This window comes from Amblyraja radiata, chromosome 5 (genome assembly GCF_010909765.2).
Source record: "Amblyraja radiata isolate CabotCenter1 chromosome 5, sAmbRad1.1.pri, whole genome shotgun sequence".
Classification (NCBI taxonomy): Eukaryota; Metazoa; Chordata; class Chondrichthyes; order Rajiformes; family Rajidae; genus Amblyraja; species Amblyraja radiata.
The window spans coordinates 7,349,576-7,372,741 of NC_045960.1; the positions used below are offsets into that span (position 1 = coordinate 7,349,576).

The 23,166-nt window shown below is 46.8% G+C and overlaps 1 protein-coding gene across 2 annotated transcripts in view; it reads right to left on the reverse strand.

The window, feature by feature from the left end:
- The window catches only part of LOC116972961 (solute carrier family 4 member 1 adaptor protein), a 222,838-nt gene that overhangs the window by 157,480 nt on the left and 42,192 nt on the right, over positions 1-23,166 (reverse strand). For both annotated transcript variants that reach the window (XM_033020562.1, XM_033020561.1), the window contains 2 exons: positions 21,413-21,608; positions 16,418-16,540 (listed from right to left, as the gene is read on the reverse strand). In XM_033020562.1, coding sequence (XP_032876453.1) covers positions 16,418-16,540; positions 21,413-21,608 — 319 coding nt within the window. The remainder of the gene's footprint in view (positions 1-16,417; positions 16,541-21,412; positions 21,609-23,166) is intronic.

Sequence of the window (23,166 nt, forward strand, 5' to 3'; positions counted from 1 at the left end):
GGGGCAAAGTTTAAAGATGTGCAGGGCAAGTTTTGTTTTGAACAGAGACTGGTGGATGCCTGGAACGAACAGTCAGGGGTGGAGGCAGATAGAATAGGCTATTAGATAAGAACATGGATATACAGGTAATGGAGGGATATGGAGGCGGAGAGGAGTTTAATTTGGCTTTGTGATTGGCACATACATTGTGTACAGAAGATACACAAAAATGCTGGAGAAACTCAGAGGGTGCAGCAGCATCTATGGAGCGAAGGAAATAGGCAACGTTTCGGGCCGAAACCCTTCTTCAGACAGGGAGAGACAGAAGAGCCTGTTCCTGTGCTGTACCATCGATGTTACCAATAAATGACCTCAGGCTTTAAACCTCCAATTGTCCAAGGGCAATCAGCCATTTTAATTTTGGGGACAGGGAGAGATTACTAGCAAATTTACTGGGCACTAATTTGCCCCAGATCTAACCATCTAACCAGGACGGCATGTTGGCGCAGCGGTAGAGTTGCTGCCTTCCAGCTCCAGAGACCCAGGTTCGATCCTGACTACGGGTGCTGTCTGTAAGGAGTTTGTACGTTCTTCCCTTGGCCTGTGTGGGTTTTCTCCGAGATCTTCTGTTTTCTCCCACACTCCAAAGATGTCCAGGTTTGCAGGATAACAGGCATCAGTTTAATGCTCCCATCAATAAGTCAATCTCTGCTGGAGTACATGTAGGAAGGGACTGAAGATGCTGGTTTAAACCAAAGGTAGACACAAACAGCTGGAATAACTCAGCGGGACAGGCAGCATCTCTGGAGGGCAGGGATGGGTGACGTTTTGGGTCGAGACCCAGAGATGCTGCCTGTGACTCCAGCATTTTGTGCCGACCTGCTGGTGTACCACTGAATTGCATAGCCGAGTCGTTCAAACCTACTGTCATCTCATTTAGGATTGGAAATAGACCCAAAGGAGACAGCTGGGCAGAAGCAAGAGAGTGGAACTTTTCACAAAATGTTGCAAACGATGACAATCGCTCAAGAAACAGAAGGCACGGAATGCACAATGCTAATGACTAACAGAGTCCGATCAAAAGCAGCTCCAATTGTTCTTGTGTTACACAACGCACCATAGGGCACGAGTATTTCCAAAACCCAGCAGCCCGCGTCCACCATCCTACAGTAAGAACTCCCCAGGAACCGCGCCTGCCAAGCGGGGCACCCGGGAATAGGGAACTATATCGTGCTTCGGTGATAATAGTGTGTGTCTGTTTTTCAGCTGAATCAAAAATAATAGATAATGTTCTCTCCACGAGCTTCCACACCCTGCCCGCAATTCCCGGTAGGACTTGTGGAATGAAGACAAGTCCCATCTTCCCGTTCCTGCGTAGCTTATTTTCTGACTCTCGCTGCAGGTGTTAAGGTAGCTGGCAAAACAAGCTGGCGATTTACTGTGCAGAAGGAAGCTGAAGACACACTGGTCAACCTGAGGAGCACCTTCAGCCACAGACTGGTTCCACCAAGATGCAGCACAGATCACCACAGGAGATCCTTCTTCCCTGTGTCTATCAAACTGTACAATTCCTCCCCCTTCTGTCATGGGGTAGACTGACTCCCCTCCCCCTCTCCCCCCCCCCCATCCCCAATCTTTGCACATCCCCAATCCTTTCCACGGATTTCCAAGGATGGTTGACGTTTCGGGTTAGGACCCTTCTTCACACTGCTGTCTGGATTTTATTGTATTACTCATGGAAGGTTGGGCGAACGGGTTATTTTCCCTGGAACATATGAGGTTGAGAGGAAACCTGAAAGAATTATATAAAATGATGAGATTCATGGACAGGGTAGACAGTCAGAACCTTTTCCCTAGGGTAAAAATGTCAAAGACTAGAGTACATAGAGGTGAGAGGGGCAAAGTTTAAAGATGTGCAGGGCAAGTTTTGTTTTGAACAGAGACTGGTGGATGCCTGGAACGAACAGTCAGGGGTGGAGGCAGATAGAATAGGCTATTAGATAAGAACATGGATATACAGGTAATGGAGGGACATGGAGGCGGAGAGGAGTTTAATTTGGCTTTGTGATTGACACATACATTGTGTACAGAAGATACACAAAAATGCTGGAGAAACTCAGCGGGTGCAGCAGCATCTATGGAGCGAAGGAAATAGGCAACGTTTCAGGCCGAAACCCTTCTTCAGACAGGGAGAGACAGAAGAGCCTGTTCCTGTGCTGTTCCATCGATGTTACCAATAAATGAACTCAGGCTTTAAACCTCCAATTGTCCAAGGGCAATCAGCCATTTTGATTTTGGGGACAGGGAGAGATTACTAGCAAATTTACTGGGCACTAATTTGCCCCAGATCTAACCATCTAACCAGGACGGCACGTTGGCGCAGCGGTAGAGTTGCTGCCTTCCAGCTCCAGAGACCCAGGTTCGATCCTGACTGCGGGTGCTGTCTGTAAGGAGTTTGTACGTTCTTCCCTTGGCCTGTGTGGGTTTTCTCCGAGATCTTCTGTTTTCTCCCACACTCCAAAGATGTCCAGGTTTGCAGGATAATTGGCTCGGTATTAGTGTAAATTGTCCCTAGTGTGTGTGAGACAGCACTAGTGTGCCGCGATCACTGGTCGGTGCGGACTCGGTGGGCCGAATGGCCGATATGTATATTTAAACTAAACTAAACCAAACACTGCTGGCAAAGTTTTCACTTATCAGCAATATGTATTCATTTTCCCCTGCAGCTTTACACATTTTCCTAAACTCAATTTTTCAGCTACGCTTTGTATCAGCTCCACTGGCTTCAGCATTCTTGTCTGCATTCCTTTATCTATTCTTTCCTCCGAGCCATGGAATGCTTCCTAGAATAAAGGCACAACATGAATGCAGAGTGTTATCGCATTGGTAAAAGAGGAATTAATAGGGCACTGAGGGAATCTCCTTGCTCAACTTAATAAACCATCCTGAGACCACTGATGGCCACTTAAAATTTCAAAAGGTAGACAGGCATCAGTTTAATGCTCCCATCAATAAGTCAATCTCTGCTGGAGTACATGTAGGAAGGGACTGAAGATGCTGGTTTAAACCAAAGGTAGACACAAACAGCTGGAGTAACTCAGCGGGACAGGCAGCATCTCTGGAGGGCAGGGATGGGTGACGTTTTGGGTCGAGACCCAGAGATGCTGCCTGTGACTTCAGCATTTTGTGCCGACCTGCTGGTGTACCACTGAATTGCATAGCCGAGTCGTTCAAACCTACTGCCATCTCATTTAGGATTGGAAATAGACCCAAAGGAGACAGCTGGGCAAAAGCAAGAGAGTGGAACTTTTCACAAAATGTTGCAAACGATGACAATCGCTCAAGAAACAGAAGGCACAGAATGCACAATGCTAATGACTAACAGAGTCCGATCAAAAGCAGCTCCAATTGTTCTTGTGTTACACAACGCACCAGAGAGCACGAATATTTCCAAAACCCAGCAGCCCGCGTCCACCATCCTACAGTAAGAACTCCCCAGGAACCGCGCCTGCCAAGCGGGGCACCCGGGAATAGGGAACTATATCATGCTTCGGTGATAATAGTGTGTGTCTGTTTTTCAGCTGAATCAAAAATAATAGATAATGTTCTCTCCACGAGCTTCCACACCCTGCCCGCAATTCCCGGTAGGACTTGTGGAATGAAGACAAGTCCCATCTTCCCGTTCCTGCGTAGCTTATTTTCTGACTCTCGTTGCAGGTGTTAAGGTAGCTGGCAAAACAAGCTGGCGATTTACTGTGCAGAAGGAAGCTGAAGACACACTGGTCAACCTGAGGAGCACCTTCAGCCACAGACTGGTTCCACCAAGATGCAGCACAGATCGCCACAGGAGATCCTTCTTCCCTGTGGCTATCAAACTGTACAATTCCTCCCCCTTCTGTCATGGGGTAGACTGACTCCCCTCCTCCCCCCCCATCCCCAATCTTTGCACATCCCCAATCCTTTCCACTTGTCACTTTAATTTCATGTTTCATGTATCTTGTTGTGTTTTATGACAGTTGGCAGATCAATTTCCCTCCTGGGATAAATAAAGTTCTATCGTATTGTACACTGAAGATAGATTATGGTGAAGGGGAAAAGATTTAATAGGAATCTGAGGGGTAACTTCTTCATACAAAGGCTGGTGGGTGTATGGAACAAGCAGCCAAAGGAGGTAGTTGAAGCTGGGACTATCACAGCGTTTAAGAAACAGTTGGACAGGTGCATGGATCTGAATCAATGAGTGAGTGAATGAATGAATAAGTTTATTGGCCAAGTATTCACATACAAGGAATTTGCCTTGGTGCTCCACCCGCAAGTGACCACATGACATACAGTGACAGTTAGGAAAGACACATAAAACATTAATAATAAAATTAAATAATAATAATAAAAGGACAGGTTTGGAGGGATATAGGCCAAACAATGTAGCTGGGACATGTTGGCCGGTTTTGGACTGAAGGGCTTGTTTCCGCGCTGTATACGATTATTTATCCCAGGAGAGAAATGGGTTTGCTAACAGTGGAAAGTCCACGATTGGGGATTTGCAAACATTGTTGTGGGGGGGGGGTGGGGGGGTGGGGGGGGGAGAATTGCTGGAGAAATAAAAGAAGGACGGATGATGTTTCGGGTCGAGACCCTTCTGTATCGGGAAAGACCTAGTGAGTGTTGGATTAGTTAATCCATTGGTCAGGTTGTACATATTTATAATGCCAACCAGCAGCTACTTGGGGATTTTCAAAATGCCATTGCAGTTTTGGAAAATGTTGCTTAAATATCAAAAGGGAGGAGAAACAGTTTTTCTCCACTGAAACACTTCCGCACAGATCGATGGAAACTTCTCTTGAGCATGGCAGTAATTCTTTTAATCAGATAAGCACAGAACTGCCCGCAGGACAGTTTTAAATTAAATCGCAGAGAAATATTTTACACTTAACCCAGACTACAGGGCAATTTGTTTCTTTCCTTATAATCCCTGCTGCAACTTTGGTCAGATATTACCCTCAGGCGACTGGAGTGTGTTGGGATCAATGCGATCCACAATGGAGAAACTCTCTCCATCGCCATGTCTTGCACATGTGTGTCTGCACGTAATATTGGGGAGAATATTGTCCAAAATCATGAGGAATAGATTGGGAAGACGCACAGAGTCTCCTGCCCAGAGTAAGGGAGAATCGAGAACCAGAGGACATGGGTTTAAGGTGGTGGGGGGTGAAAGATTTAATAGGAACCTGAGGGGGTAACCTTTTTTTGCACGTGGGTGTATGGAACGAGCTGTCGGAGGAGGAAGCTGCGGAGGGGTATATCGCGATGTTGAACTGTCATTAGACAGGTAAATGGAGAGGACAGATTTAGAGGGATTTGGGCCAAACGCAGACAGGTTGGGCCAAAGGCTTGTTTCCTCGCTATATGATTCTATTACTCTATGACTATGGCTGTAGCATTAGTATGTAAGGCAACCTTTCCTGAGCTTCAAAATCAAAGAGCTGCCCAACTCTCCAGACACAGGGTATCAATCCCAGGTTTATAGTATAACAGTATATAGTTCTGTGTCCTTCTGGTGAAACTTCTGAGACATGCTGTCCCATTTCCTGTTGTAAACTGTTCCTTAGCCACTCTTTGCAATAAGGTAAATTATATGTTAAATTCGAGGAGTTTCCAGCTGTGCATTCTCACCTTCCGGCAAGTCAAGCTGCTACCTCATCAGGATCCTTTAAGCCTATTCATCAGATTTAAAAGGTTATTCATGTTCCAGCCTAGTGTGCGTTCCAAAGCCGATAACTTTCTAATATGCCTTTCATCAGTATTAATCAAAAAATGTAGCCGCATGGGAGGCACGGTGGCGCAGTGGTAGAGTTGCTGCCCTACAGCGCCAGGGACACGGGTTCGATCCTGACCACGGGCGCTGTCTGTGCGTTATTCGTACGTCCTGTGACCGCTGGGGTTTTCTCCGGCTGCTCCGGCTTCCTCCCACACTCCAACGACGTACAGGTTTGAGGCCTAATTGGCTTTGGTAACATTGTAAATTGTCCCTACTGTGTAGGATAGTGCTGGTGTATGGGATGATCGCTGGTCTGCATGGACTCGGTGGGCCGAAGGGCCTGTTGCCACGCTGTACCTCTAAAGTTTAAAGTGTTACAAATGCATTCTGCTAGACAGCTTTATTAGGTAGAAGGAAATAGATGACTTTGTTGATAAGGTGGGATGCAAAAAGCATAAACAGGAGCACAGATCTGCGAGTGAAATTGCTTCATGCTGCCCTGTAATTTTATGGGTGTTGGAACAATGTAGGTCAGATCTGTAACTTCAGGACAAGCACCTTGGGGAAAGTGAAGAATTCTTATCTAGTAGTTAGCTTCCCATTTTATCATGGGGAACACAGAATGGCCCTGGAGTTTTAGTTTTAAGGGCCTGTCCCTTTTAGGCTATTTTTTAGGCGACTAGGCTGTCGCCATATGGTCGCCGGGGTATCGCCTGTATGGTCGTGAGTCGTCTCCTCAGTCGCCCAGAGTCGTAGCGTCTTTCTGGTCGCTGCTGGATTTTCAACATGTTTAAAAATTTACGGCGACAGTGGGTTTGACGCCAATGAGCGTAGCTTGACTTCTCCTGACGTTGGTGCTGTCGTAGGTTATTGCCAGGTGACGTAGGTTGTCGCCGGTGCTGACTTCGGTGAATTCCATTGGCGACTACCAACGTCAATCGGCGACTGAATTGTCTTCAATTGTCTCCAGTTGTCGTAGCTTGTCGTAGGTGGATGTAGGTTGACCGGTTGTCGTAGGTTGTCGCCTGAATGGTCGTAGGTTGTCGTAGGTGGACGTCCTAATGGCTCGCCGTAACTTGACGTCGACTTGGTGGTAGGTTGTTGTAGCTTGTCGTAGACATTGTTGTAGGGGGTCCAGTCGCCGTTTTTTCAGCGACCTGCTATGACTATGACAGTTGCTGGAAGTCGCCTAAAAATTTGCCTAAGTGGGACAGGCCCTTGTCTGAAGATACAGCATGGAAAAAGCCCACTACATCCACGTCGACCTGTGCTTGTCCGTTCACACTAGTCACTAGTTCTATGTTATCCCACTTTCTCAGCCACTCCCCACACAATGAGAGGTAATTTACAGAGAGCCAATTAACCTACAAACCCGTACGTCTTTGGGATGTGTGCAGACAGGGGAGCACCCGGAGTAAACGCACATGGTCACAGGGAGAACGTGCAAACTCCACACGTCAGGATTGAACCTGGGTCACTGTTGCTGTGAGGCAGCAGCTTTATCCCGAGTGATAGGAGTAAGGGAAAAAGCCAACTGATACTGTAACAAATAAATATTTCGCTCATTGCAATACTAAACCATGCACTATTTGACTAAGGTTGGCCAAAGCCATGGTGTGGGCCAAAAGAAGTTCATGTCAGTTTCTGAATCATATACAAAACATCAACTAAACTAAAACTAGGAAAGCAAACAAGCTACTGGAGGAACTCAGAGGGTTGAGCCGTATTTGTGGAAGGGGAATGGACAGTCGATGTTTCAGGATGGGACTTTTCACCCACACTGAAAGAGTGCGGCCACAGTGGCGCAGCGGTAGAGTTGCTGCCTTACCCGGTGATCCGGGTTCAAATCCTGACTACGGGTGCTGTCTATACGGAGTTTGAACGTTCTCCCCGTGACCCCGTGGGTTTTCTCCGAGATCTTTGCTTTCCTCCCATACTCCAAAGACGGACAGGTTTATAGGTTAATTGGCTTGGTGTATGTGCAAATTGTCCCTAATGTGTGTAGGATTGTGTTAATGTGCGGGGATCGCTGGTCGGTGCGGACTCGGTGGGCCAAAGGGCCTGTTTCCGCGCTGCATCTCTAAAACAAATAGAGGAGAGATAGCTAGTGTAAAGGGGTGAGGGAGGGTGGGGGCAAGAGCTGGCAAGCTGAAGGTGAATCCAGGTGAGTAGTTGTTACTTGGCAGATGTAGTCGGTGGGGGTCGGAAAGATGGAAACTGTGGCAGAGACTGGGAGGTGGAAGGTGGAGGCAAATGGATGCAGATGATGGGATCGGATAGGAAAGGAAGGAGAAGCATGGAACCGAATTAAGGAGGTAGGTGGGCAGATGGGAAGCATTAGCAGGAGGAGACCCAGTGGGCGTGCGAGATTGACACAGTTGAAAGCACTGGTTTATTTCTATGGCTGCGTATTCTTTCTACTTAACCAGTGGGAACATAGTGACAGAAAAGTGAAGGATACACAAGGCCATGACAATTTACACCGTGATTCTGTACCAAAACAATATGTCAGATGCTTAGATTTGGATGCAAGTGCTTCTTCCCCTCAGGCTTCCGAACGTTTCTTCCATAAACCAGGGTACTGTCCAATTCACCTCTACCCCATTGAGGACATTGGACTTTGTGTCTGGAACTGGTGCGATATAATGCTGAGAACTATATTCTGCACTCTGTACCTTCACAAGGTCACAAGTTATAGGAGAATTAGGCCGTTCGGCCCATCGAGCCTAATCCGCCATTCAATCATTGCTGATCTCTGCCTCCCAATCCCATTCTCCTGCCTTCTCCTCATAACCCTTGATTCCCTTTCTAATCAAGAATTTGTCTATCTATGCTTTAAATAATATCCACTGACTTGGTCTCCACAGCCCTCTGTGGCAATGAAATTTGACAGATTAACTACCCTCCGACTAAAGAAGTTCCTCCTCACCTCCTTTCTAAAAGAGCGCCCTTTATTGTTGAGGCTGACCTTTGGTCCTAGACTCTCCCACCCAAAACATCCTTTCCACATCCACTCTATCTATGCCTTTCATTATTCTGTAAGTTTCAGTGAGGTCCCCCCTCAACCTTCTAAACTCCAGTGAGTACAGGCCCAGTGCTGCCAAGCGCTCATCATATGCTAACCCTTTGCTCTACCTCTTGTGGTAGAGTTTGACTTGATTTTTAGTACAATAGTGATTTTATTTGTGATTGCCATTGATGAACTAACTGTACACTGCAAGGGCCAGGAAGCGAGCGGGCAAGATCATCTCTGACCCCTCTCACCCTGGCCACAAACTCTTTGAATCACTTCCCTCTGGAAAGCGACTCCGGACTGTCAAAGCTGCCACAGCCAGACATAAAAACTGTTTTTATCCATGAGTAGTTGCTCTACTCAACAGCCAAAAATCTGTAGCCTCCCTTTGATCTGGTATTTTGTTGGTTCACATGCTTGATTTAACAGATCGCCCACAGACTGTCAGGATGGGGTCCAATTACTCCCCAGTCCTGACGCTCAGCACAGGAGCGCCACAAGGTTGTGTGCTGAGTCCCATCTTGTATACAATATACACTTATGACTGTATACCAACACACAGTACAAACAGGATCATCAAGTTTGCGGACGACACGACTGTGGTGGGACTGATAAACAACAACGACGAGTCTGCCTGCAGGGATGAAGTCCAAAAACTGACTGTCTGGTGTACCAAAAACAACCTGGTACTCAACCCATCAAAGACAAAAGAGCTGGTCGTTGACTTCAGGAGGAAGAGGAGAGAGGAACCTGCTCCCTTATACATCAAAGGAGACATGGTGGAGAGAGTCACTGGCTTTAAGTTCCTGGGAATAAACATCTCCCAGGACCTCAAATGGCAAATGAACACCGTCACTCTCGTGAAGAAGTCACATCAGCGGCTGTATTTCCTGAGGTCTCTGCTGCTGCTGTCCTTCTACCGATGCGCCGTGGAAAGTATCCTCTCCTATGGAATCCTGGTGTGGTTTGCTAGCTGTACTGTGGCTGAGAGGAGGGCGCTGCAGGGAATTATAAAAACTGCACAGAGCATTACAAACGCCCAACCGCCCTCCTTGGATGACATATATAGGGCCCGATGCTTGCGCCGGGCCACAAATATCAAGCAGGACACATCCCACCCTGCCAACCACCTTTTTACTCTGCTACCCTCTGGGAGGCGATTCAGGTCTCTGAAGGCTCGCACCGGTAGACTAAAAAATAGTTTCTACCCATGTGCGATAAAAGAGCTAAATTCCAACAGAGAACGCTGGGGAAGCAAAATGTAATACCAAGAAATGCCGCCAAATTCTTTTAAATTCTTTTAAAATACCTATTTATTATTTACTAATAAGTGTACATATGTGTTAATGGTTGTCGTGTTTGTATTTTTTTTAATCGGAGGAGATGTAATGGAATTTCGTTGCACAGTATTGTGCAATGACAATAAACGTATTCATTCATTCATTCATTGATCAATGGTGTTTTATCATTAACGTTTTATTATTATTATTAATGTTCAGTGTTTTCGGAGTCATTCGTAACTGTCACTGTATGTCATGTTGTTACTTGTGGGCGGAGCACCAAGGCAAATTCCTTGTATGTGAATACTTGGCCAATAAACTTACTTACAATATACATAATCTGTTTGGAAAGCATGCAAAACAAAGCCTTTCACTGCACTTCAGCACACATGACAATAACAATCCTAAACCCAAACCAAGTAGTAATGGCATACTAGAGAATAGAGGGCTTCTCCACTGGGAAGTCAAGTCTGAAGTCTCAGCCTATAAAAGGTAGTGCATTCCCACGGATCCGTTAGGGTGTCTGATAAACAAGAAAAACAACTAAAAATGCAGACGCTGTGAACTGAAATAAAACAAAACGCTGGAAGAATTCAGCCTGAGGCAGCAAAGAAACGGGTTAACGTTCAACTCGTAAACCCTCTGTCGAAACGGTGATAGAAAGATGGCAAACAGCACACTGTTGGAGGAACTCAGTGGGTCAAGCAACATTTATCAGGGGAGGAGTGAGGGGAGGAATTATCAACATTTCTGGTCGCGACCCTGTTGATCAGGACTGATCAATTCCCCCACCTTTGGGGCACCACCAGATGCTGCTTGACCAGCTGAGTTTCTCCAAATTCTTGAAGAAGGGTCCCAACCTGAAACGTCACCTATCCTTGTTCTCCAGAGATGCTGCCTAACCCACTGAGTTACTTCTGTGTTTTATTTCTATCTTTGGTATAAATCAGTATCTGCAGTTCCTTTGCCACAGAAGGCTGTGGAGGCCAACTCAATGGATATTTGTCGCGTAACTGACAGCAAAAGTGGGACAGGCCCAAGACCCTGGCGCGAAGCAACGTCTCACCTCCAACAGCAGCAGAAGCAGGCAAACGATCGCCGAGCTCGGCCTGGGGCTCACGGCCGTTGAGGTCTGGATCCGCCCCACTTCTACTCCCAGAGCGGGGCCAAGAAAATTGAAGATAGACACAAAATGCAGGGGTAACTCAGCGGGACCGATAGCATCTCTGGAGAGAAGCAATGGGTGACGTTTCGGGTCAAGGCCCTTCTTTCAGACTGAAGAAGAGTCTCGACATGAAACATCATCCATTGCTTCTCTCCAGAGATGCTGCCGGTCCCGCTGAGTTACTCCAGCTTTGTGTCCATCTTCAAATGACGTCACCCGCTCCAGATGACTGTGCGGGCGCATGAAATCGCACGTGACCTTCACGGGACCGTCGCGACTCAACGCGACCACGAGGTCACGTAATTAGCGTGCCAAGGACACGTAAGTGGGACACGAGCTTTATTACGTACTGGCTAAGAGTAATAGCAGGGGTCAGCAACCTTGTTCTGCATAGGGACCGGGATGCATGTCCGTGAGCGGATGGCAGGCCACATCTATCACGTGTACACATGGATCGTGCCCCTTCGAGGTCGCCACTCATACTCACTCATCCCCGGCCTATTGACAACCCCGATTCTGACCAAAGATCATAGAGTGGATCTTTGATCCCGACAAAGAAGCCCAGACAAAAAAGGTACACAAAAATGCTGGAGAAACTCAGCGGGTGCAGCAGCATCTATGGAGCGAAGGAAATAGGTGACGTTTCGGGCCGAAACCCTTTTTCAGACTGATAGGAGGTGGGGGGGGGGGAGAAGGAAGGGAAAAGGGAGGAGGAGCCCGAGGGCGGGGGGATGGGAGGAGACAGCTAGAGGGTTAAGGAAGGGGAGGAGACAGCAAGGGCTAGCAAAACTGGGAGAATTCAACGTTCATGCCATCCGGATGCAAGCAACCCAGACGGAATATGAGGTGCTGTTCCTCCAATTTCCGGTGTTGCTCACTCTGGCAATGGAGGAGACCGAGGACAGAGAGGTCGGATTGGGAATGGGAGGGGGAGTTGAAGTGCTGAGCCACCGGGAGTTCAGGTAGGTTATTGCGGACGAAACGATCGCCCAACCTCCGCTTAAGTCTCCCCGATGTAAATCAGCTGACATCTAGAGCAGCGGATGCAGTAGATGAGGTTGGAGGAGATGCAGGTGAACCTTTGTCGCACCTGGAACGACTGCTTGGGTCCTTGAATGGAGTCGAGGGGGGAGGTGAAGGGACAGGTGTTGCATTTCTTGCGGTTGCAACAGAAAGTGCCCGGGGAGGGGGTGGTACGGGAGGGAAGGGAAGAATTGACAAGGGAGTTGCGGAGGGAGCGGTCATTGCGGAAGGCAGACATAGGGGGAGATGGGAAGATGTGGCGAGTGGTGGGGTCACGTTGGAGGTGGCGGAAATGGCGGAGGATTATGTGTTGTATTTGCCGGCTGGTGGGGTGAAAGGTGAAGACTAGGGGGACTCTGCCCTTGTTGCGAGTGCGGGGATGGGGAGAGAGAGCAGTGTTGCGGGGTATGGATGAGACCCTGGTGCGAGCCTCATCTATGGTGGCGGAGGGGAATCCCCGTTCCCTGAAGAACGAGGATATTTCCGATGCCCTGGTGTGGAACGTCTCATCCTGGGAGCAGATGCGGCGTAGGTGAAGGAATTGGGAGTAGGGGATGGAGTCTTTACAGGGGGCAGGGTGGGAAGGCGTGTAGTCCAGATAGCCATGTGAGTCTGAAGAAGGGTTTCGGCCCGAAACGTCGCCTATTTCCTTCGCTCCATAGATGCTGCTGCACCCGCTGAGTTTCCCCAGCAATTTTGTGTACCAGCCATGTGAGTCAGTTGGTTTGTAGTGTATGTCGGTCAGAAGTCTGTCCCCTGCGATGGAGATGGTGAGGTCAAGGAATGGTAGGGAAGTGTCGGAAATGGTCCAGGTGTATTGGAGTGCCGGATGGAAGTTGGTGGTGAAGTGGATGAAGTCAGTAAAAGGTGCTTGGCCGTGCCGGCGGCTTTGCGCAGGAAGCAGTACAGCCAGAGCTCGGCGCTGCTCGCCGCTGTTCTGCCGCTCGCCGCTGCTCGGCAGCTACGCCATTGCGACCACCAGCGCAGGCCTCCTTGCTTCCTTCCGTCACCTCGCCTGGGTGCCGCAGCCTCGGGAAGTACCGGAGATGAATACCTAAGAAGTCTGCGGGCCGGATAATTATGGAAAAAAAAAATGCGCCCATGATCCGGGTGATTTCGGGTTACTGGCCGCATTCGGCCCGGGGGCCGTAAGTTGCCGACCCCCGAGTTGCACATTGACAGTCAGCGATAAAATGGGCTGCAAATCCAAAAGATCACCAAAATATATCAATCTTTTGGATTTACATTGTCAAGCTGGAAAGGGTGCAGAGAAGATTTACCAGGATATTGCCAGGACTAGAGGGTCTGTGCTATAGGGAGGATGGGCAGGCTGGGACTCTATTCCTTGGAGCGCAGGAGGATGAGGGGTGATACTATAGAGGTGAACATAACCACGAGTGGAATAGATCGGGTAGATGTACAGAGTATCTTGCCCAGAGGAGGGGAATCGAGAACCCCCTCAGAGCACAGCACACGATAATCTTTAACATAGACATCTCCACACAGCGGAATCAAAGTTTCCCACTGTGAGGGAAGGCACCGAAGTTCAGTCATCCTCCTCTGTTGTTCACCCGTGGTCGGGGGGCTCCCGAACCCCTCGCTGTCGCCGCTACGGGCGGCCTGATGTTCAGGCCCTCTCGCCGGGATGATGGAACTCCGACGTCGGAACGGGAGAACAACCTCAGTGGCTTGGACATCCGAATCGGCCACTACCCTACCGGAGTCCGCGGCTCCCGAAGTCCACAGGCCGCGCTGGGCGGAGATTCATGCTGGCGGCCCTCGGCAAAAGGTCTGAGGACTCCACGATGTTGAAGTCAGCTGGAAGCTCTCCGCGCTGGAAGCTCTCCAAACCCCAGCTCCGCGATGTTGAAGCAGCAAGCCCAACACTACGGAGCTTCAAACGGCGATCCAGGTAAGGCATCGCCTGCTCCGCGGTGAATCCAGCGCTGCGCCGCCGCTGAGGCTTTGGCCGCTCCCCGGCGAGGAAGTGACTGGGAAACGGTTTCCCCCTTACCCTACCCACCTCCCTCACATAGAAAAACTAAAGAAACCTCCAAAACGTACTTTTAAAACAGACTAAAAATAAAAAAAGATGGAAAAACAGACAGACTGTAGGCAGAGGCTGCCACCAATGCGGCGCCCCTAGTGGATAGATTATAACTGTCACTGCAAACCAAATAAAGTTTGTATTGTGCTCTTGTTGGGAAACCATTCAAACTTTTTTCCACTTAACCACTATCAAAATGGTACGATCCACTCTCTTTTCAAGAATAGGTCAATCGACACTGGTCAGGTTTCCTAAGATAATCTTTTATCAATATAGATGCTGATTAACTTCCAGTGTACTCCCATATTGGTGCCACTGCATTTCATTTCAATTTTTCTGATGAATTTATATGACATTTGACAAAAAAATGCAAGACAAAAAAATAGTTCAATAAAGCTCATCATTCATATCGCAGGTAGACAAAAATGCTGGAGAAACTCAGCGGGTTCGGCAGCATCTATGGAGCGAAGAAAATAGGCAACGCTTCGGGCCGAAACCCTTCTTCAGACTGAAGTCTGTCAGTCTGAACAAGGGTTTTGGCCCAAAACGTTGCCTATTTCCTTCGCTCCATAGATGCTGCCGCACCCGCTGAGTTTCTCCAGCACTTCTGTCTAGCTTCGATTTTCCAGCATCTGCAGTTCCTTCTGAATCATTCATATCACAATTCATTTACTTCACTAAATTCTGAATGGCCCTTTGAGTTGTGAGGGAAATTAAACTATTTTGCATTTGGTTTGAAATTTGAACAAAACCATAAATATACTCAGCAAGAACTATATCTCACGCTGATAAATTGTATTTATTTACAATAATAAATGTCACAAAAACATGTTAAAGATGCATTATTTGTGTAGTAATAAAATAACTTAAATGCTTCACAGATTGAAAATGAAACATTTATGTTTTATGTGTAATGACTATAAGACATGGGAGTGGAATTAGGTCATTTGGCCTATTGAGTCTACTCTGCCATTTGACTATGGCTGACCAATCTTTCCCTATCAACCCTATTCTCCTTCCTTCGCCCCGAAACCTTTGATGCCCTTATTGATCAAAAACCTATCAATCTCCATTTTAAAAATACCCAATGACTTGGCCTCCGCCGCCGTCTGTAGCAATGAATTCCACAGATTCACCACCCTCCGCATAAAGAAGTTCCTCTTCATCTCCATTCTAGGAAAGTAATCTATGTATAATTTACATTTTAGTGTGGTGGTGTCTTAGTCTATGTGCATGTCCTGCTGCTGTAAGCGGGACTGTCATTGTACCTGTATCTCACCGTACTTGTGCATAGGACTTGATTTGATTTGACTTGAAGGAGTTAAAGTACATAGATTTAGGCAGGGAATTTCAGAGGTTGAGTTCACAACAGATGGAAACATGGCAGACAATAATGGAGCAATGAAAATGGGGGAACTTGCAGAGATCCAGAATTATGGTAACATGAATAATCTGCATAGTTATAAGACTGGAGGAGGTTGCAGAGAGCGGCAACTGCCTCACAACGCCAGTGACCGGGGTTTGATCCTGACTATGGGTGCTGTTCTTAGTGAGTTTGTGCATTCTCCCCGAGACCTTGTGGGTTTACCCTGGTTGCTCCGGTTTCCTCCTACATTCCAAAGAAGTGTAGGTTTGTAGGCTAATTGGTTTCCATAGATTGTTCCCAGTGTGTATGATAGAACTAGTGTACGGGTGATCGATGGTCGGCGTGGTCTTGGTCGGCGGAGGGCCTGTTTCCATGCTGTACTACTAAACTAAACTAAACTAAACTAAAAGATGAATTGGAGACAAATTGTGTACAAGGACGAGATATTGGAAAAGCTGGCAAGTAAAATAAAAAGGGTGCGAACAAAAAGAATGAGAATAAAACCAGACATTCAAGAAAATTAGTTTGAAGAAAATAATATTGCACCACCACAATTGAATGTCTAATAGAACGATGTGTGGGTTAAAGAATGAAGGCTTATTGATTTGGGAAGAATTGAAAGCCTCAGAACCGTACCTAAGCAAGGATCCATGCCCTCCAGCGAGACAGGAAGAAACTAAATATGGAAACTGAGACTAGATGCCACTAAAGCGATGTCATCTCTTTGAAAGTGTTGCTTTTTCTGGTAGCAAAATTATATATATTTTTTAAACAGACGTCACCAACCTTCTCTGTCAAAGAAGCCCTGAAGTGCTTTCTTGGGGTCTTTGATGTAAAATGCTTCTTGGTCTTCCTGAAATTCAATGGAATAAGGGTTCTCTTCACTTTCATCCTCCACAGCATCCTCCACTGTTGAAATATTTTTAAAAAACAATCACTGATCTGGCAGGCACCTACTTTATATGATAATTCGCTGAATAGCAAATTACTTACTGCTTTGGGAGATGGAGTCAACTATCAGGTGATCTTTAAACAAAGCCATCAACAGTAAATGGAAGAGAGGCACAAAATCTGGAGTAGGTGTGCGCTTGTGGGAATTTGGGCGGGGGGGGGGTAGGGGAGTGGGATGCGGGAGTGTCGAGCAAATGTGGGAGACAGGGAAAGACTAAGATGATAGTTTTTTTAATTAAATTTCCAATTCAGTTTGAAGATGAGACTTTAAATCATCAGTTGTCCTATTTTTAATTTGAGACGTTTTTTTCTCTCTGAGGCATTATTTTGTTTCACTCGTTTTCGTTTTTTATTAAAAGTGTGTTGGGAAGTGAATGGAAAGTGGCCTGTTTATGAACACTCCAGCTGCTTTACAGACATGCAGTTAACTGAAGCATTTAGAACTCATTACGTTGATGATACTCCACAGTATAACAAACTCAATTTTTGAGAAAACCTTAGATCTCGTAACCTTATTCACAATTATCGGGCTTTACCGCTGAACAGGCAAATGTAAGACCAGCTGATTACAAACTCGATTAAAACTCGAGTAACTCAGCGGCATCATCTGTTGAGGGAATAGCATTCGCAGTTATTCGTGACCACAGACTAGTGTGCCCAAACTTGTAAGGAGGAGGCAGTGGGAAGGAATTCCTCATCAAAATCTTTCTGGGTCAAAAGACCCCGATTCTGGACACAAAAGGAACTGCAGAACCTGGAATCCTGATCAAAATACCAAGTGCTGGAGTAACTCAGCGGGTCCGGCGGCATCCGTGGAGAATATAGATAGGCAACGTTTCAGGTCAGGACCCTTCCTCGGAAGCCACTTCAAACGTCCTGACCCAAAACGTTGTCTGCCAATTCCCTCCATAGATGCTGCCTCACCCGCTGAGTTAAGGGCATGTCCCACGAGCAAGCGACCTGCATGCGGCAAGCGCGACCAAACCGGAAGCGGGGGCCGCGGGGTGGTCGAGTGATCCCCGTACAGGGCCGGTCCAACCAGCATGTGCCTGCATGCGGCGAGCGTGACCAAACCGGAAGCGGGGGCCGCGCGGAGGTCGAGTAGGTGACGTGAAGTTCGAGCGAAGTCCGCGGGAAGTTCGCGCGTGACGTATGGTGTCGAGGCACTGCTTACGGCGTCGAGACGGTGCGTACGGCCTCAATGCGGCTGCGGGCCGGCAGGTCGTTGCCGCGCGGAATTTTTGACCACGTTCAGTTTTTCAGAGCCCCGCGCGATGTCGGGACCATCTCCGCACAACTGCATACGGCTCCGGCGATCGAAGTGGGACCGGCCCCGCGAGGCCTTACGGCTCAATCGACCACGTTAGGTCGCGCTTGCCGCATGGAGTCGCATGCTCCTGGGACAGGCCCTTTACTCTAGAGTTACTCTTGTGTTTTGATCAAGATTCCAACATCTGCAGTTCCTTTTGATTATAGTGTGTCCAAAGTCAGGGGCTTATTTAACAGACAGATTTACAGTGCATTCAAAAAGTATTCAGACCCCTTCATTTTTTCCACATTTTGTTACGTTACAGCCTTATTCTAAAATCGATTGTTCACTTTTTTTATAATCAATCTACACACAATACCCCATAATAAAAAAAGCAAAAACAGGTGTTTAGAAATGTTTGCAAATTAATTTAAAAGAAAAAACTAAAAAAAAAATCACATTTACATAAGTATTCAGACCCTTTACTCATTACTATGTTGAGGCACCTTTGGCAGCGATTACAACCTCAAGTCTTCTTGGGTATGATGCTACAAGCTTGGCACACCTGTATTTGGGTAATTTCCCCCATTCTTCTCTGCAGATCCTCGCAAGCTCTGTCAGGTTGGATGGGGAGCGTCGATGCACAGCTATTTTCAGATCCCTCCAGAGATGTTCGATCGGTTTCAAGTCCGGGCTCTGGCTGGGCCACTCAAGGACATTCACAGACTTGTCATGAAGCCACTCCTGCGTTGTCTTGGCTGTGTGCTTAGGGTCATTGTCCTGTTGGAAGGTGAACCTCCGCCCCAGCTTGAGGTCCAGAATGATATGGAGCAGGTTTTCATCAAGGATCTCTTTGTACTTTGCTCTGTTCATCTTTCCTTTGATTCTGACTAGTCTCCCAGTTCCTGCCGATGAAAAACATCCCCACAGCATGAAGCTGCCACCACCATGCTTCACCGTAGGTATGGTATTGGCCAGGTGATGAGCGCTGCCTGGTTTCCTCCAGACGTGACGCTTGGCATTCAGGCCAAAGAGTTCAATCTTGGTTTCATCAGACCAGAGAATCTTGTTTCTCATGCCTTTTGGCAAACTCCAAGCGGGCTGTCATGTGCCTTTTACTGAGGAGTGGCTTCCACTCTAACATAAAGGGCTGATTGGTAGAGTGCTGCAGATATAGTTGTCTTTCTGGAATGTTCTCCCATCTCCACAGAGGAACTCTGTCAGAGTGACCATCGGGTTCTTGGTCACCTCCCTGACCAAGGCTCTTCTCCTCCGATTGCTCAGTTTGGCCGGGCGGCCAGCTCTATGAAGAGTCCTGGTGGTTCCAAAGTTCTTCCATTTAAGAATGATGGAGGCCATTGTGCTCTTCAGGAACTGCAATGCTGCAGAAATTGTTTTATACCCTTCCCCAGATCTGTGTCTCGACACAATCCTGTCTTGGAGGTCTATGGACAATTTCTTCATGGCTTGGTTTTTGCTCTGACATGTACTGTCAACTGTGGGACCTTATATAGACAGGTGTGTGCCTTTCCAAATCATGTCCAATCAGTTTAATTTACCACTGGTGGACTCCAATCAAGTTGTAGAAACATCTCAAGGACAATCAATAGAAATAGGATGCACCTAAGCTCAATTTTGAGTGCCATAGCAAAGGGTCTGAATACTTATGTAAATGTGAAATTTCAGTTATTTCTTTTTAAGTACTTTGGAAAAATTTCTATACCTGTTTTCGCATTTTTATTATGGGGTATTGTGTGCAGATTGATGGTAAAAAAAATGAATGTAATCCATTTTAGAATAAGGCTGTAACATAACAAAATGTGGAAAAAGTGAAGGGGTCTGAATACTTTCTGAATGCACTGAAGATGAACAACTTCTTCTCATTCTCTTACAGCCGCCTCTTTTCAACTTTGTTAAACCAGGCATTCCTCTAGTCTAGATACTAAATGCTGGAGCAACGCAGCAGTTACTTGATACTGAAGAAGGGTCTCGAAACGTCACCCATCCCTTCTATCCAGAGATGCTGCCTGTCCTGCTGAGTTCACTCCAGCATGTTGTGTCGATCTCCGGTTTAAATCAGCATCTGCAGTTCATTCCTACAACAATTCCTTTGATCTATCCACCCTTCCTAATGGTCTGAGCCAAATGTTAATGAGAAACAAACAGCCAGTTTTAAATAGAGACACAAGAGACTGCAGATGTTGGAATCAACACCATATTTTAATGGTGGGAAGATGGAAACGCAAGGAACTGCAGATGCTGGAATCTTACACAGGACACAAAGTGTCAGAGTAACTCAGCAGGTCAGGTATAATCGCTGGAGGACATGGATAGGCAACACTTTGAGTCAAGAGCCTTCTTCAGATTTAGATTCTGAAGAAGTGTCTCAACCCAAAATGTCGCCATGTCCTCCAGGTATGCTGCCTGACGCGCTAAATTACTCCAAGACTTTGTATTGAATGGCAGGAATGTAGAGATTAATTAAACTTTTCAATTCCAAATCTTTGAACATTCAATCAAGCTGTTCCAAGTGCTGGGAAGTGATTGAGAGTTTGGAAAGGTATGCTGTTTCGTTTCTTGAAAGACAGCCATGAAATTAGGTTGCGGCACATTGGTAAAGTTGCTGCCTCAGAGACCCGGGTTCGATCCTGACTACCGGTGCTGTCTGTATGGAGTTTGTACGTTCTCCCTGTGACTTTGTTGGTATCCTCCCACACTCCAAAGACGTACAGGTTTGTGGGTTAATTGGCTTCGGTAAAAATTGTAAGTTGTCCCTAGCGTGTAGGATAGTGCTAGTGTACGGGGTGATTGCTAGTCAGCATGGACTCGGTGGGCGGAAGGGCCTGTTTCCATGCTGTATCTCTAAATTAAAATCTAAACTAAAGTAAAGTAGATTACAACTGATCTAAATCTTCACATCACTTGTTAGGAAAGGTTTAGAGGGACATGGGCAAAACGCGGCCAAATTAAACAAACTTAGATGGGCATCTTGGTTAGCATGGATGAGTTGGGCTTTGGGTCGTTTCCATGCTTTAGTTTAATTTAGATTAGAGATACAGCGTGGAAACAGGCCCCTTGGTCCACTGAGTCCACACAGACCTGTACACTAGCAGTGTCCTACACACACGAGGGACAATTTACAAAAAAACAATCATCCTACAAACCTGCACGTCTTTGGAATGTGGGAGGAGGCCGGAGCACCCGGAGAAAACTCACGCGGTGACAGAGAGAACGTACAAATTCCATACAGACAACACCCGTAGTCAGGATCAAATCTGGGTCTCCGGCGCTGTAAGGCAGCAACTCTACCACCAAACCACCGTTCCTTTGTTAGGAAAGATTTAGAGGGACATGAACAAAACGTGGCCAAATAGGACTGGCTTCGATGGGCATCTAGGTCAGCACGGACGAGTTGGACTGATGGGCCTGTTTCCATGCTCTATAAAAGGAGACCGAAACGTCACCCATTCCTTCTCTCCAGAGATGGTCCCACTGAGTTACTTCAGCATTTTGTGTCTATCTTCCATGCTCTATAACTCTACTTGGCGTGATAACCCTACAAGGCTGATGACCGCACCTACCTATTCCCCATGTGCACCCAGACACAGCTTTGGCCACAGGCTTCTTTGGCTGCTCTACTGACTCAGACTTGGCATTATCGTCCTCGTCAGAGTCTTCCCCGAGCATCCTTTTCTCCAAGCGCTCGTGCTGCCGATTCATTTGCTTCAGCTCGGTCACAGTAAATTCAGATTCTGCCTCTGCGTCCTCTTCTGGCCCCTGCATTCGTAGATGTTTCGCAAATTAAAAAAAATAGAGTTAGATCACATTGGCCCACATTAACAGTTTAAAAAAGTTTTTTTTGAGTAACAGCACGGAAACAGGCCCTTCGGACCACCGAGTCTGCGACGACCAGCGATCCCCGTACACTCGCACTATCCTACACACTAGGGACAATTTATCATTTTTACCAAAACCAATGAACCTACAAACCTGCACGTCTTTGGAGTATGGGAGGAAACAAGAGCACCCAGGGAAAGCCCACGCGGTCACGGGGAGAACGTATAAACTCTGTACAGACAGCACCCATAGTAAGGAGCAAACACAGGTTTCGGACACTTCAGGGCAGCAACTCTACTGCTGCGCCACCGTGCAGCTCTAATAACAAATTCAATAATAAAACAATCGCTATATACTCCGGTTTAGTAGTTAATGTTCTGATGTTGGTACTGGAATATACAAATTAATTATAAATTGGTGAAATTCCCTTATAGAACCCGTGATTCATTTTCTCTTTACTATTAGCAAGAAGTTAGCCTATATTGCATAGCTACTGTGAAGGTTGAAAATTAATGATCATTTAAAATATTTTAGTTTCTTTTGGTGAACAGAAGAGAAGGAGAACACACAATCATTTAATTTTCAGTAGAATTTATGAAGTAATTTGTCATTACTATTTCCCAACCAGCCTCGTTAAAAGAGCAAATAGTGGAGTAGAATAAATGCACCAGAGGTAAATCAGCATCGAAAGGGCCTGTCCCACTTTCACGACCTCTGCCAAGTTTGCCCTTGACTCATACTCGCAGCATGGTCATCACGAGGTCGTAGGAGGTCGTAGGTAGGTTGTAGCAGGTCGTGATGCTAGTCGTAGGTACTCGTGGCATCAAGTAGGTCGCGCCATTTGTTCCAGCCTGATGAAAAAATGTCCACGAGTAAAAAAGGTCGTGAATTAGGTCGTGAAAGTGGGACAGGCCCTTTAAAGAGAGTAAAACTGCAGGTGTAGCACTTCAGCAAAGGCCAGATCATTTCTGCATCAGCATTAGGCAGAAACAAGGAACTGCAGATGCTGTAACACAAAAGGATGCAATGTGCTGGAGTAACACAGCGGGTCTGGCAGCATCGCTGGAGGACATGGATAGGTGTCGTTTCAGGTCGGAACCCTTCTTCAGACTGAAAGATAGAGAAGGCCAGAACAAAATAAGGCCGGCAACAGATGACCTCAGGAAGAGTGGAGTCCATAAAAACCCATTGTTGGCTGGGAAAGATGTGTTAAAGACGGGAATAAAAGGCGATTAGGTATAGATAGGTATAGGTGTAGAGGGATATGTTGGTATTGTAGTTCCAAGACTAGTAAGCTTGTTTTAACACCCAGTATAGTGGTAGGAGGAAGTATCTTGGGCACCTTTAAGAAGTTTTCAAGACAGAGTTAGATTTAACTCTTCGGGCTAACGGAATCAAGGGATATGGGGAAAAAGCCGGAATGGAGGACTGATTTTGGATGACCAGCCATGATCATATTGAATGTTGGTGCTGGCTCAAAGGGCCGAATGGCCTACTC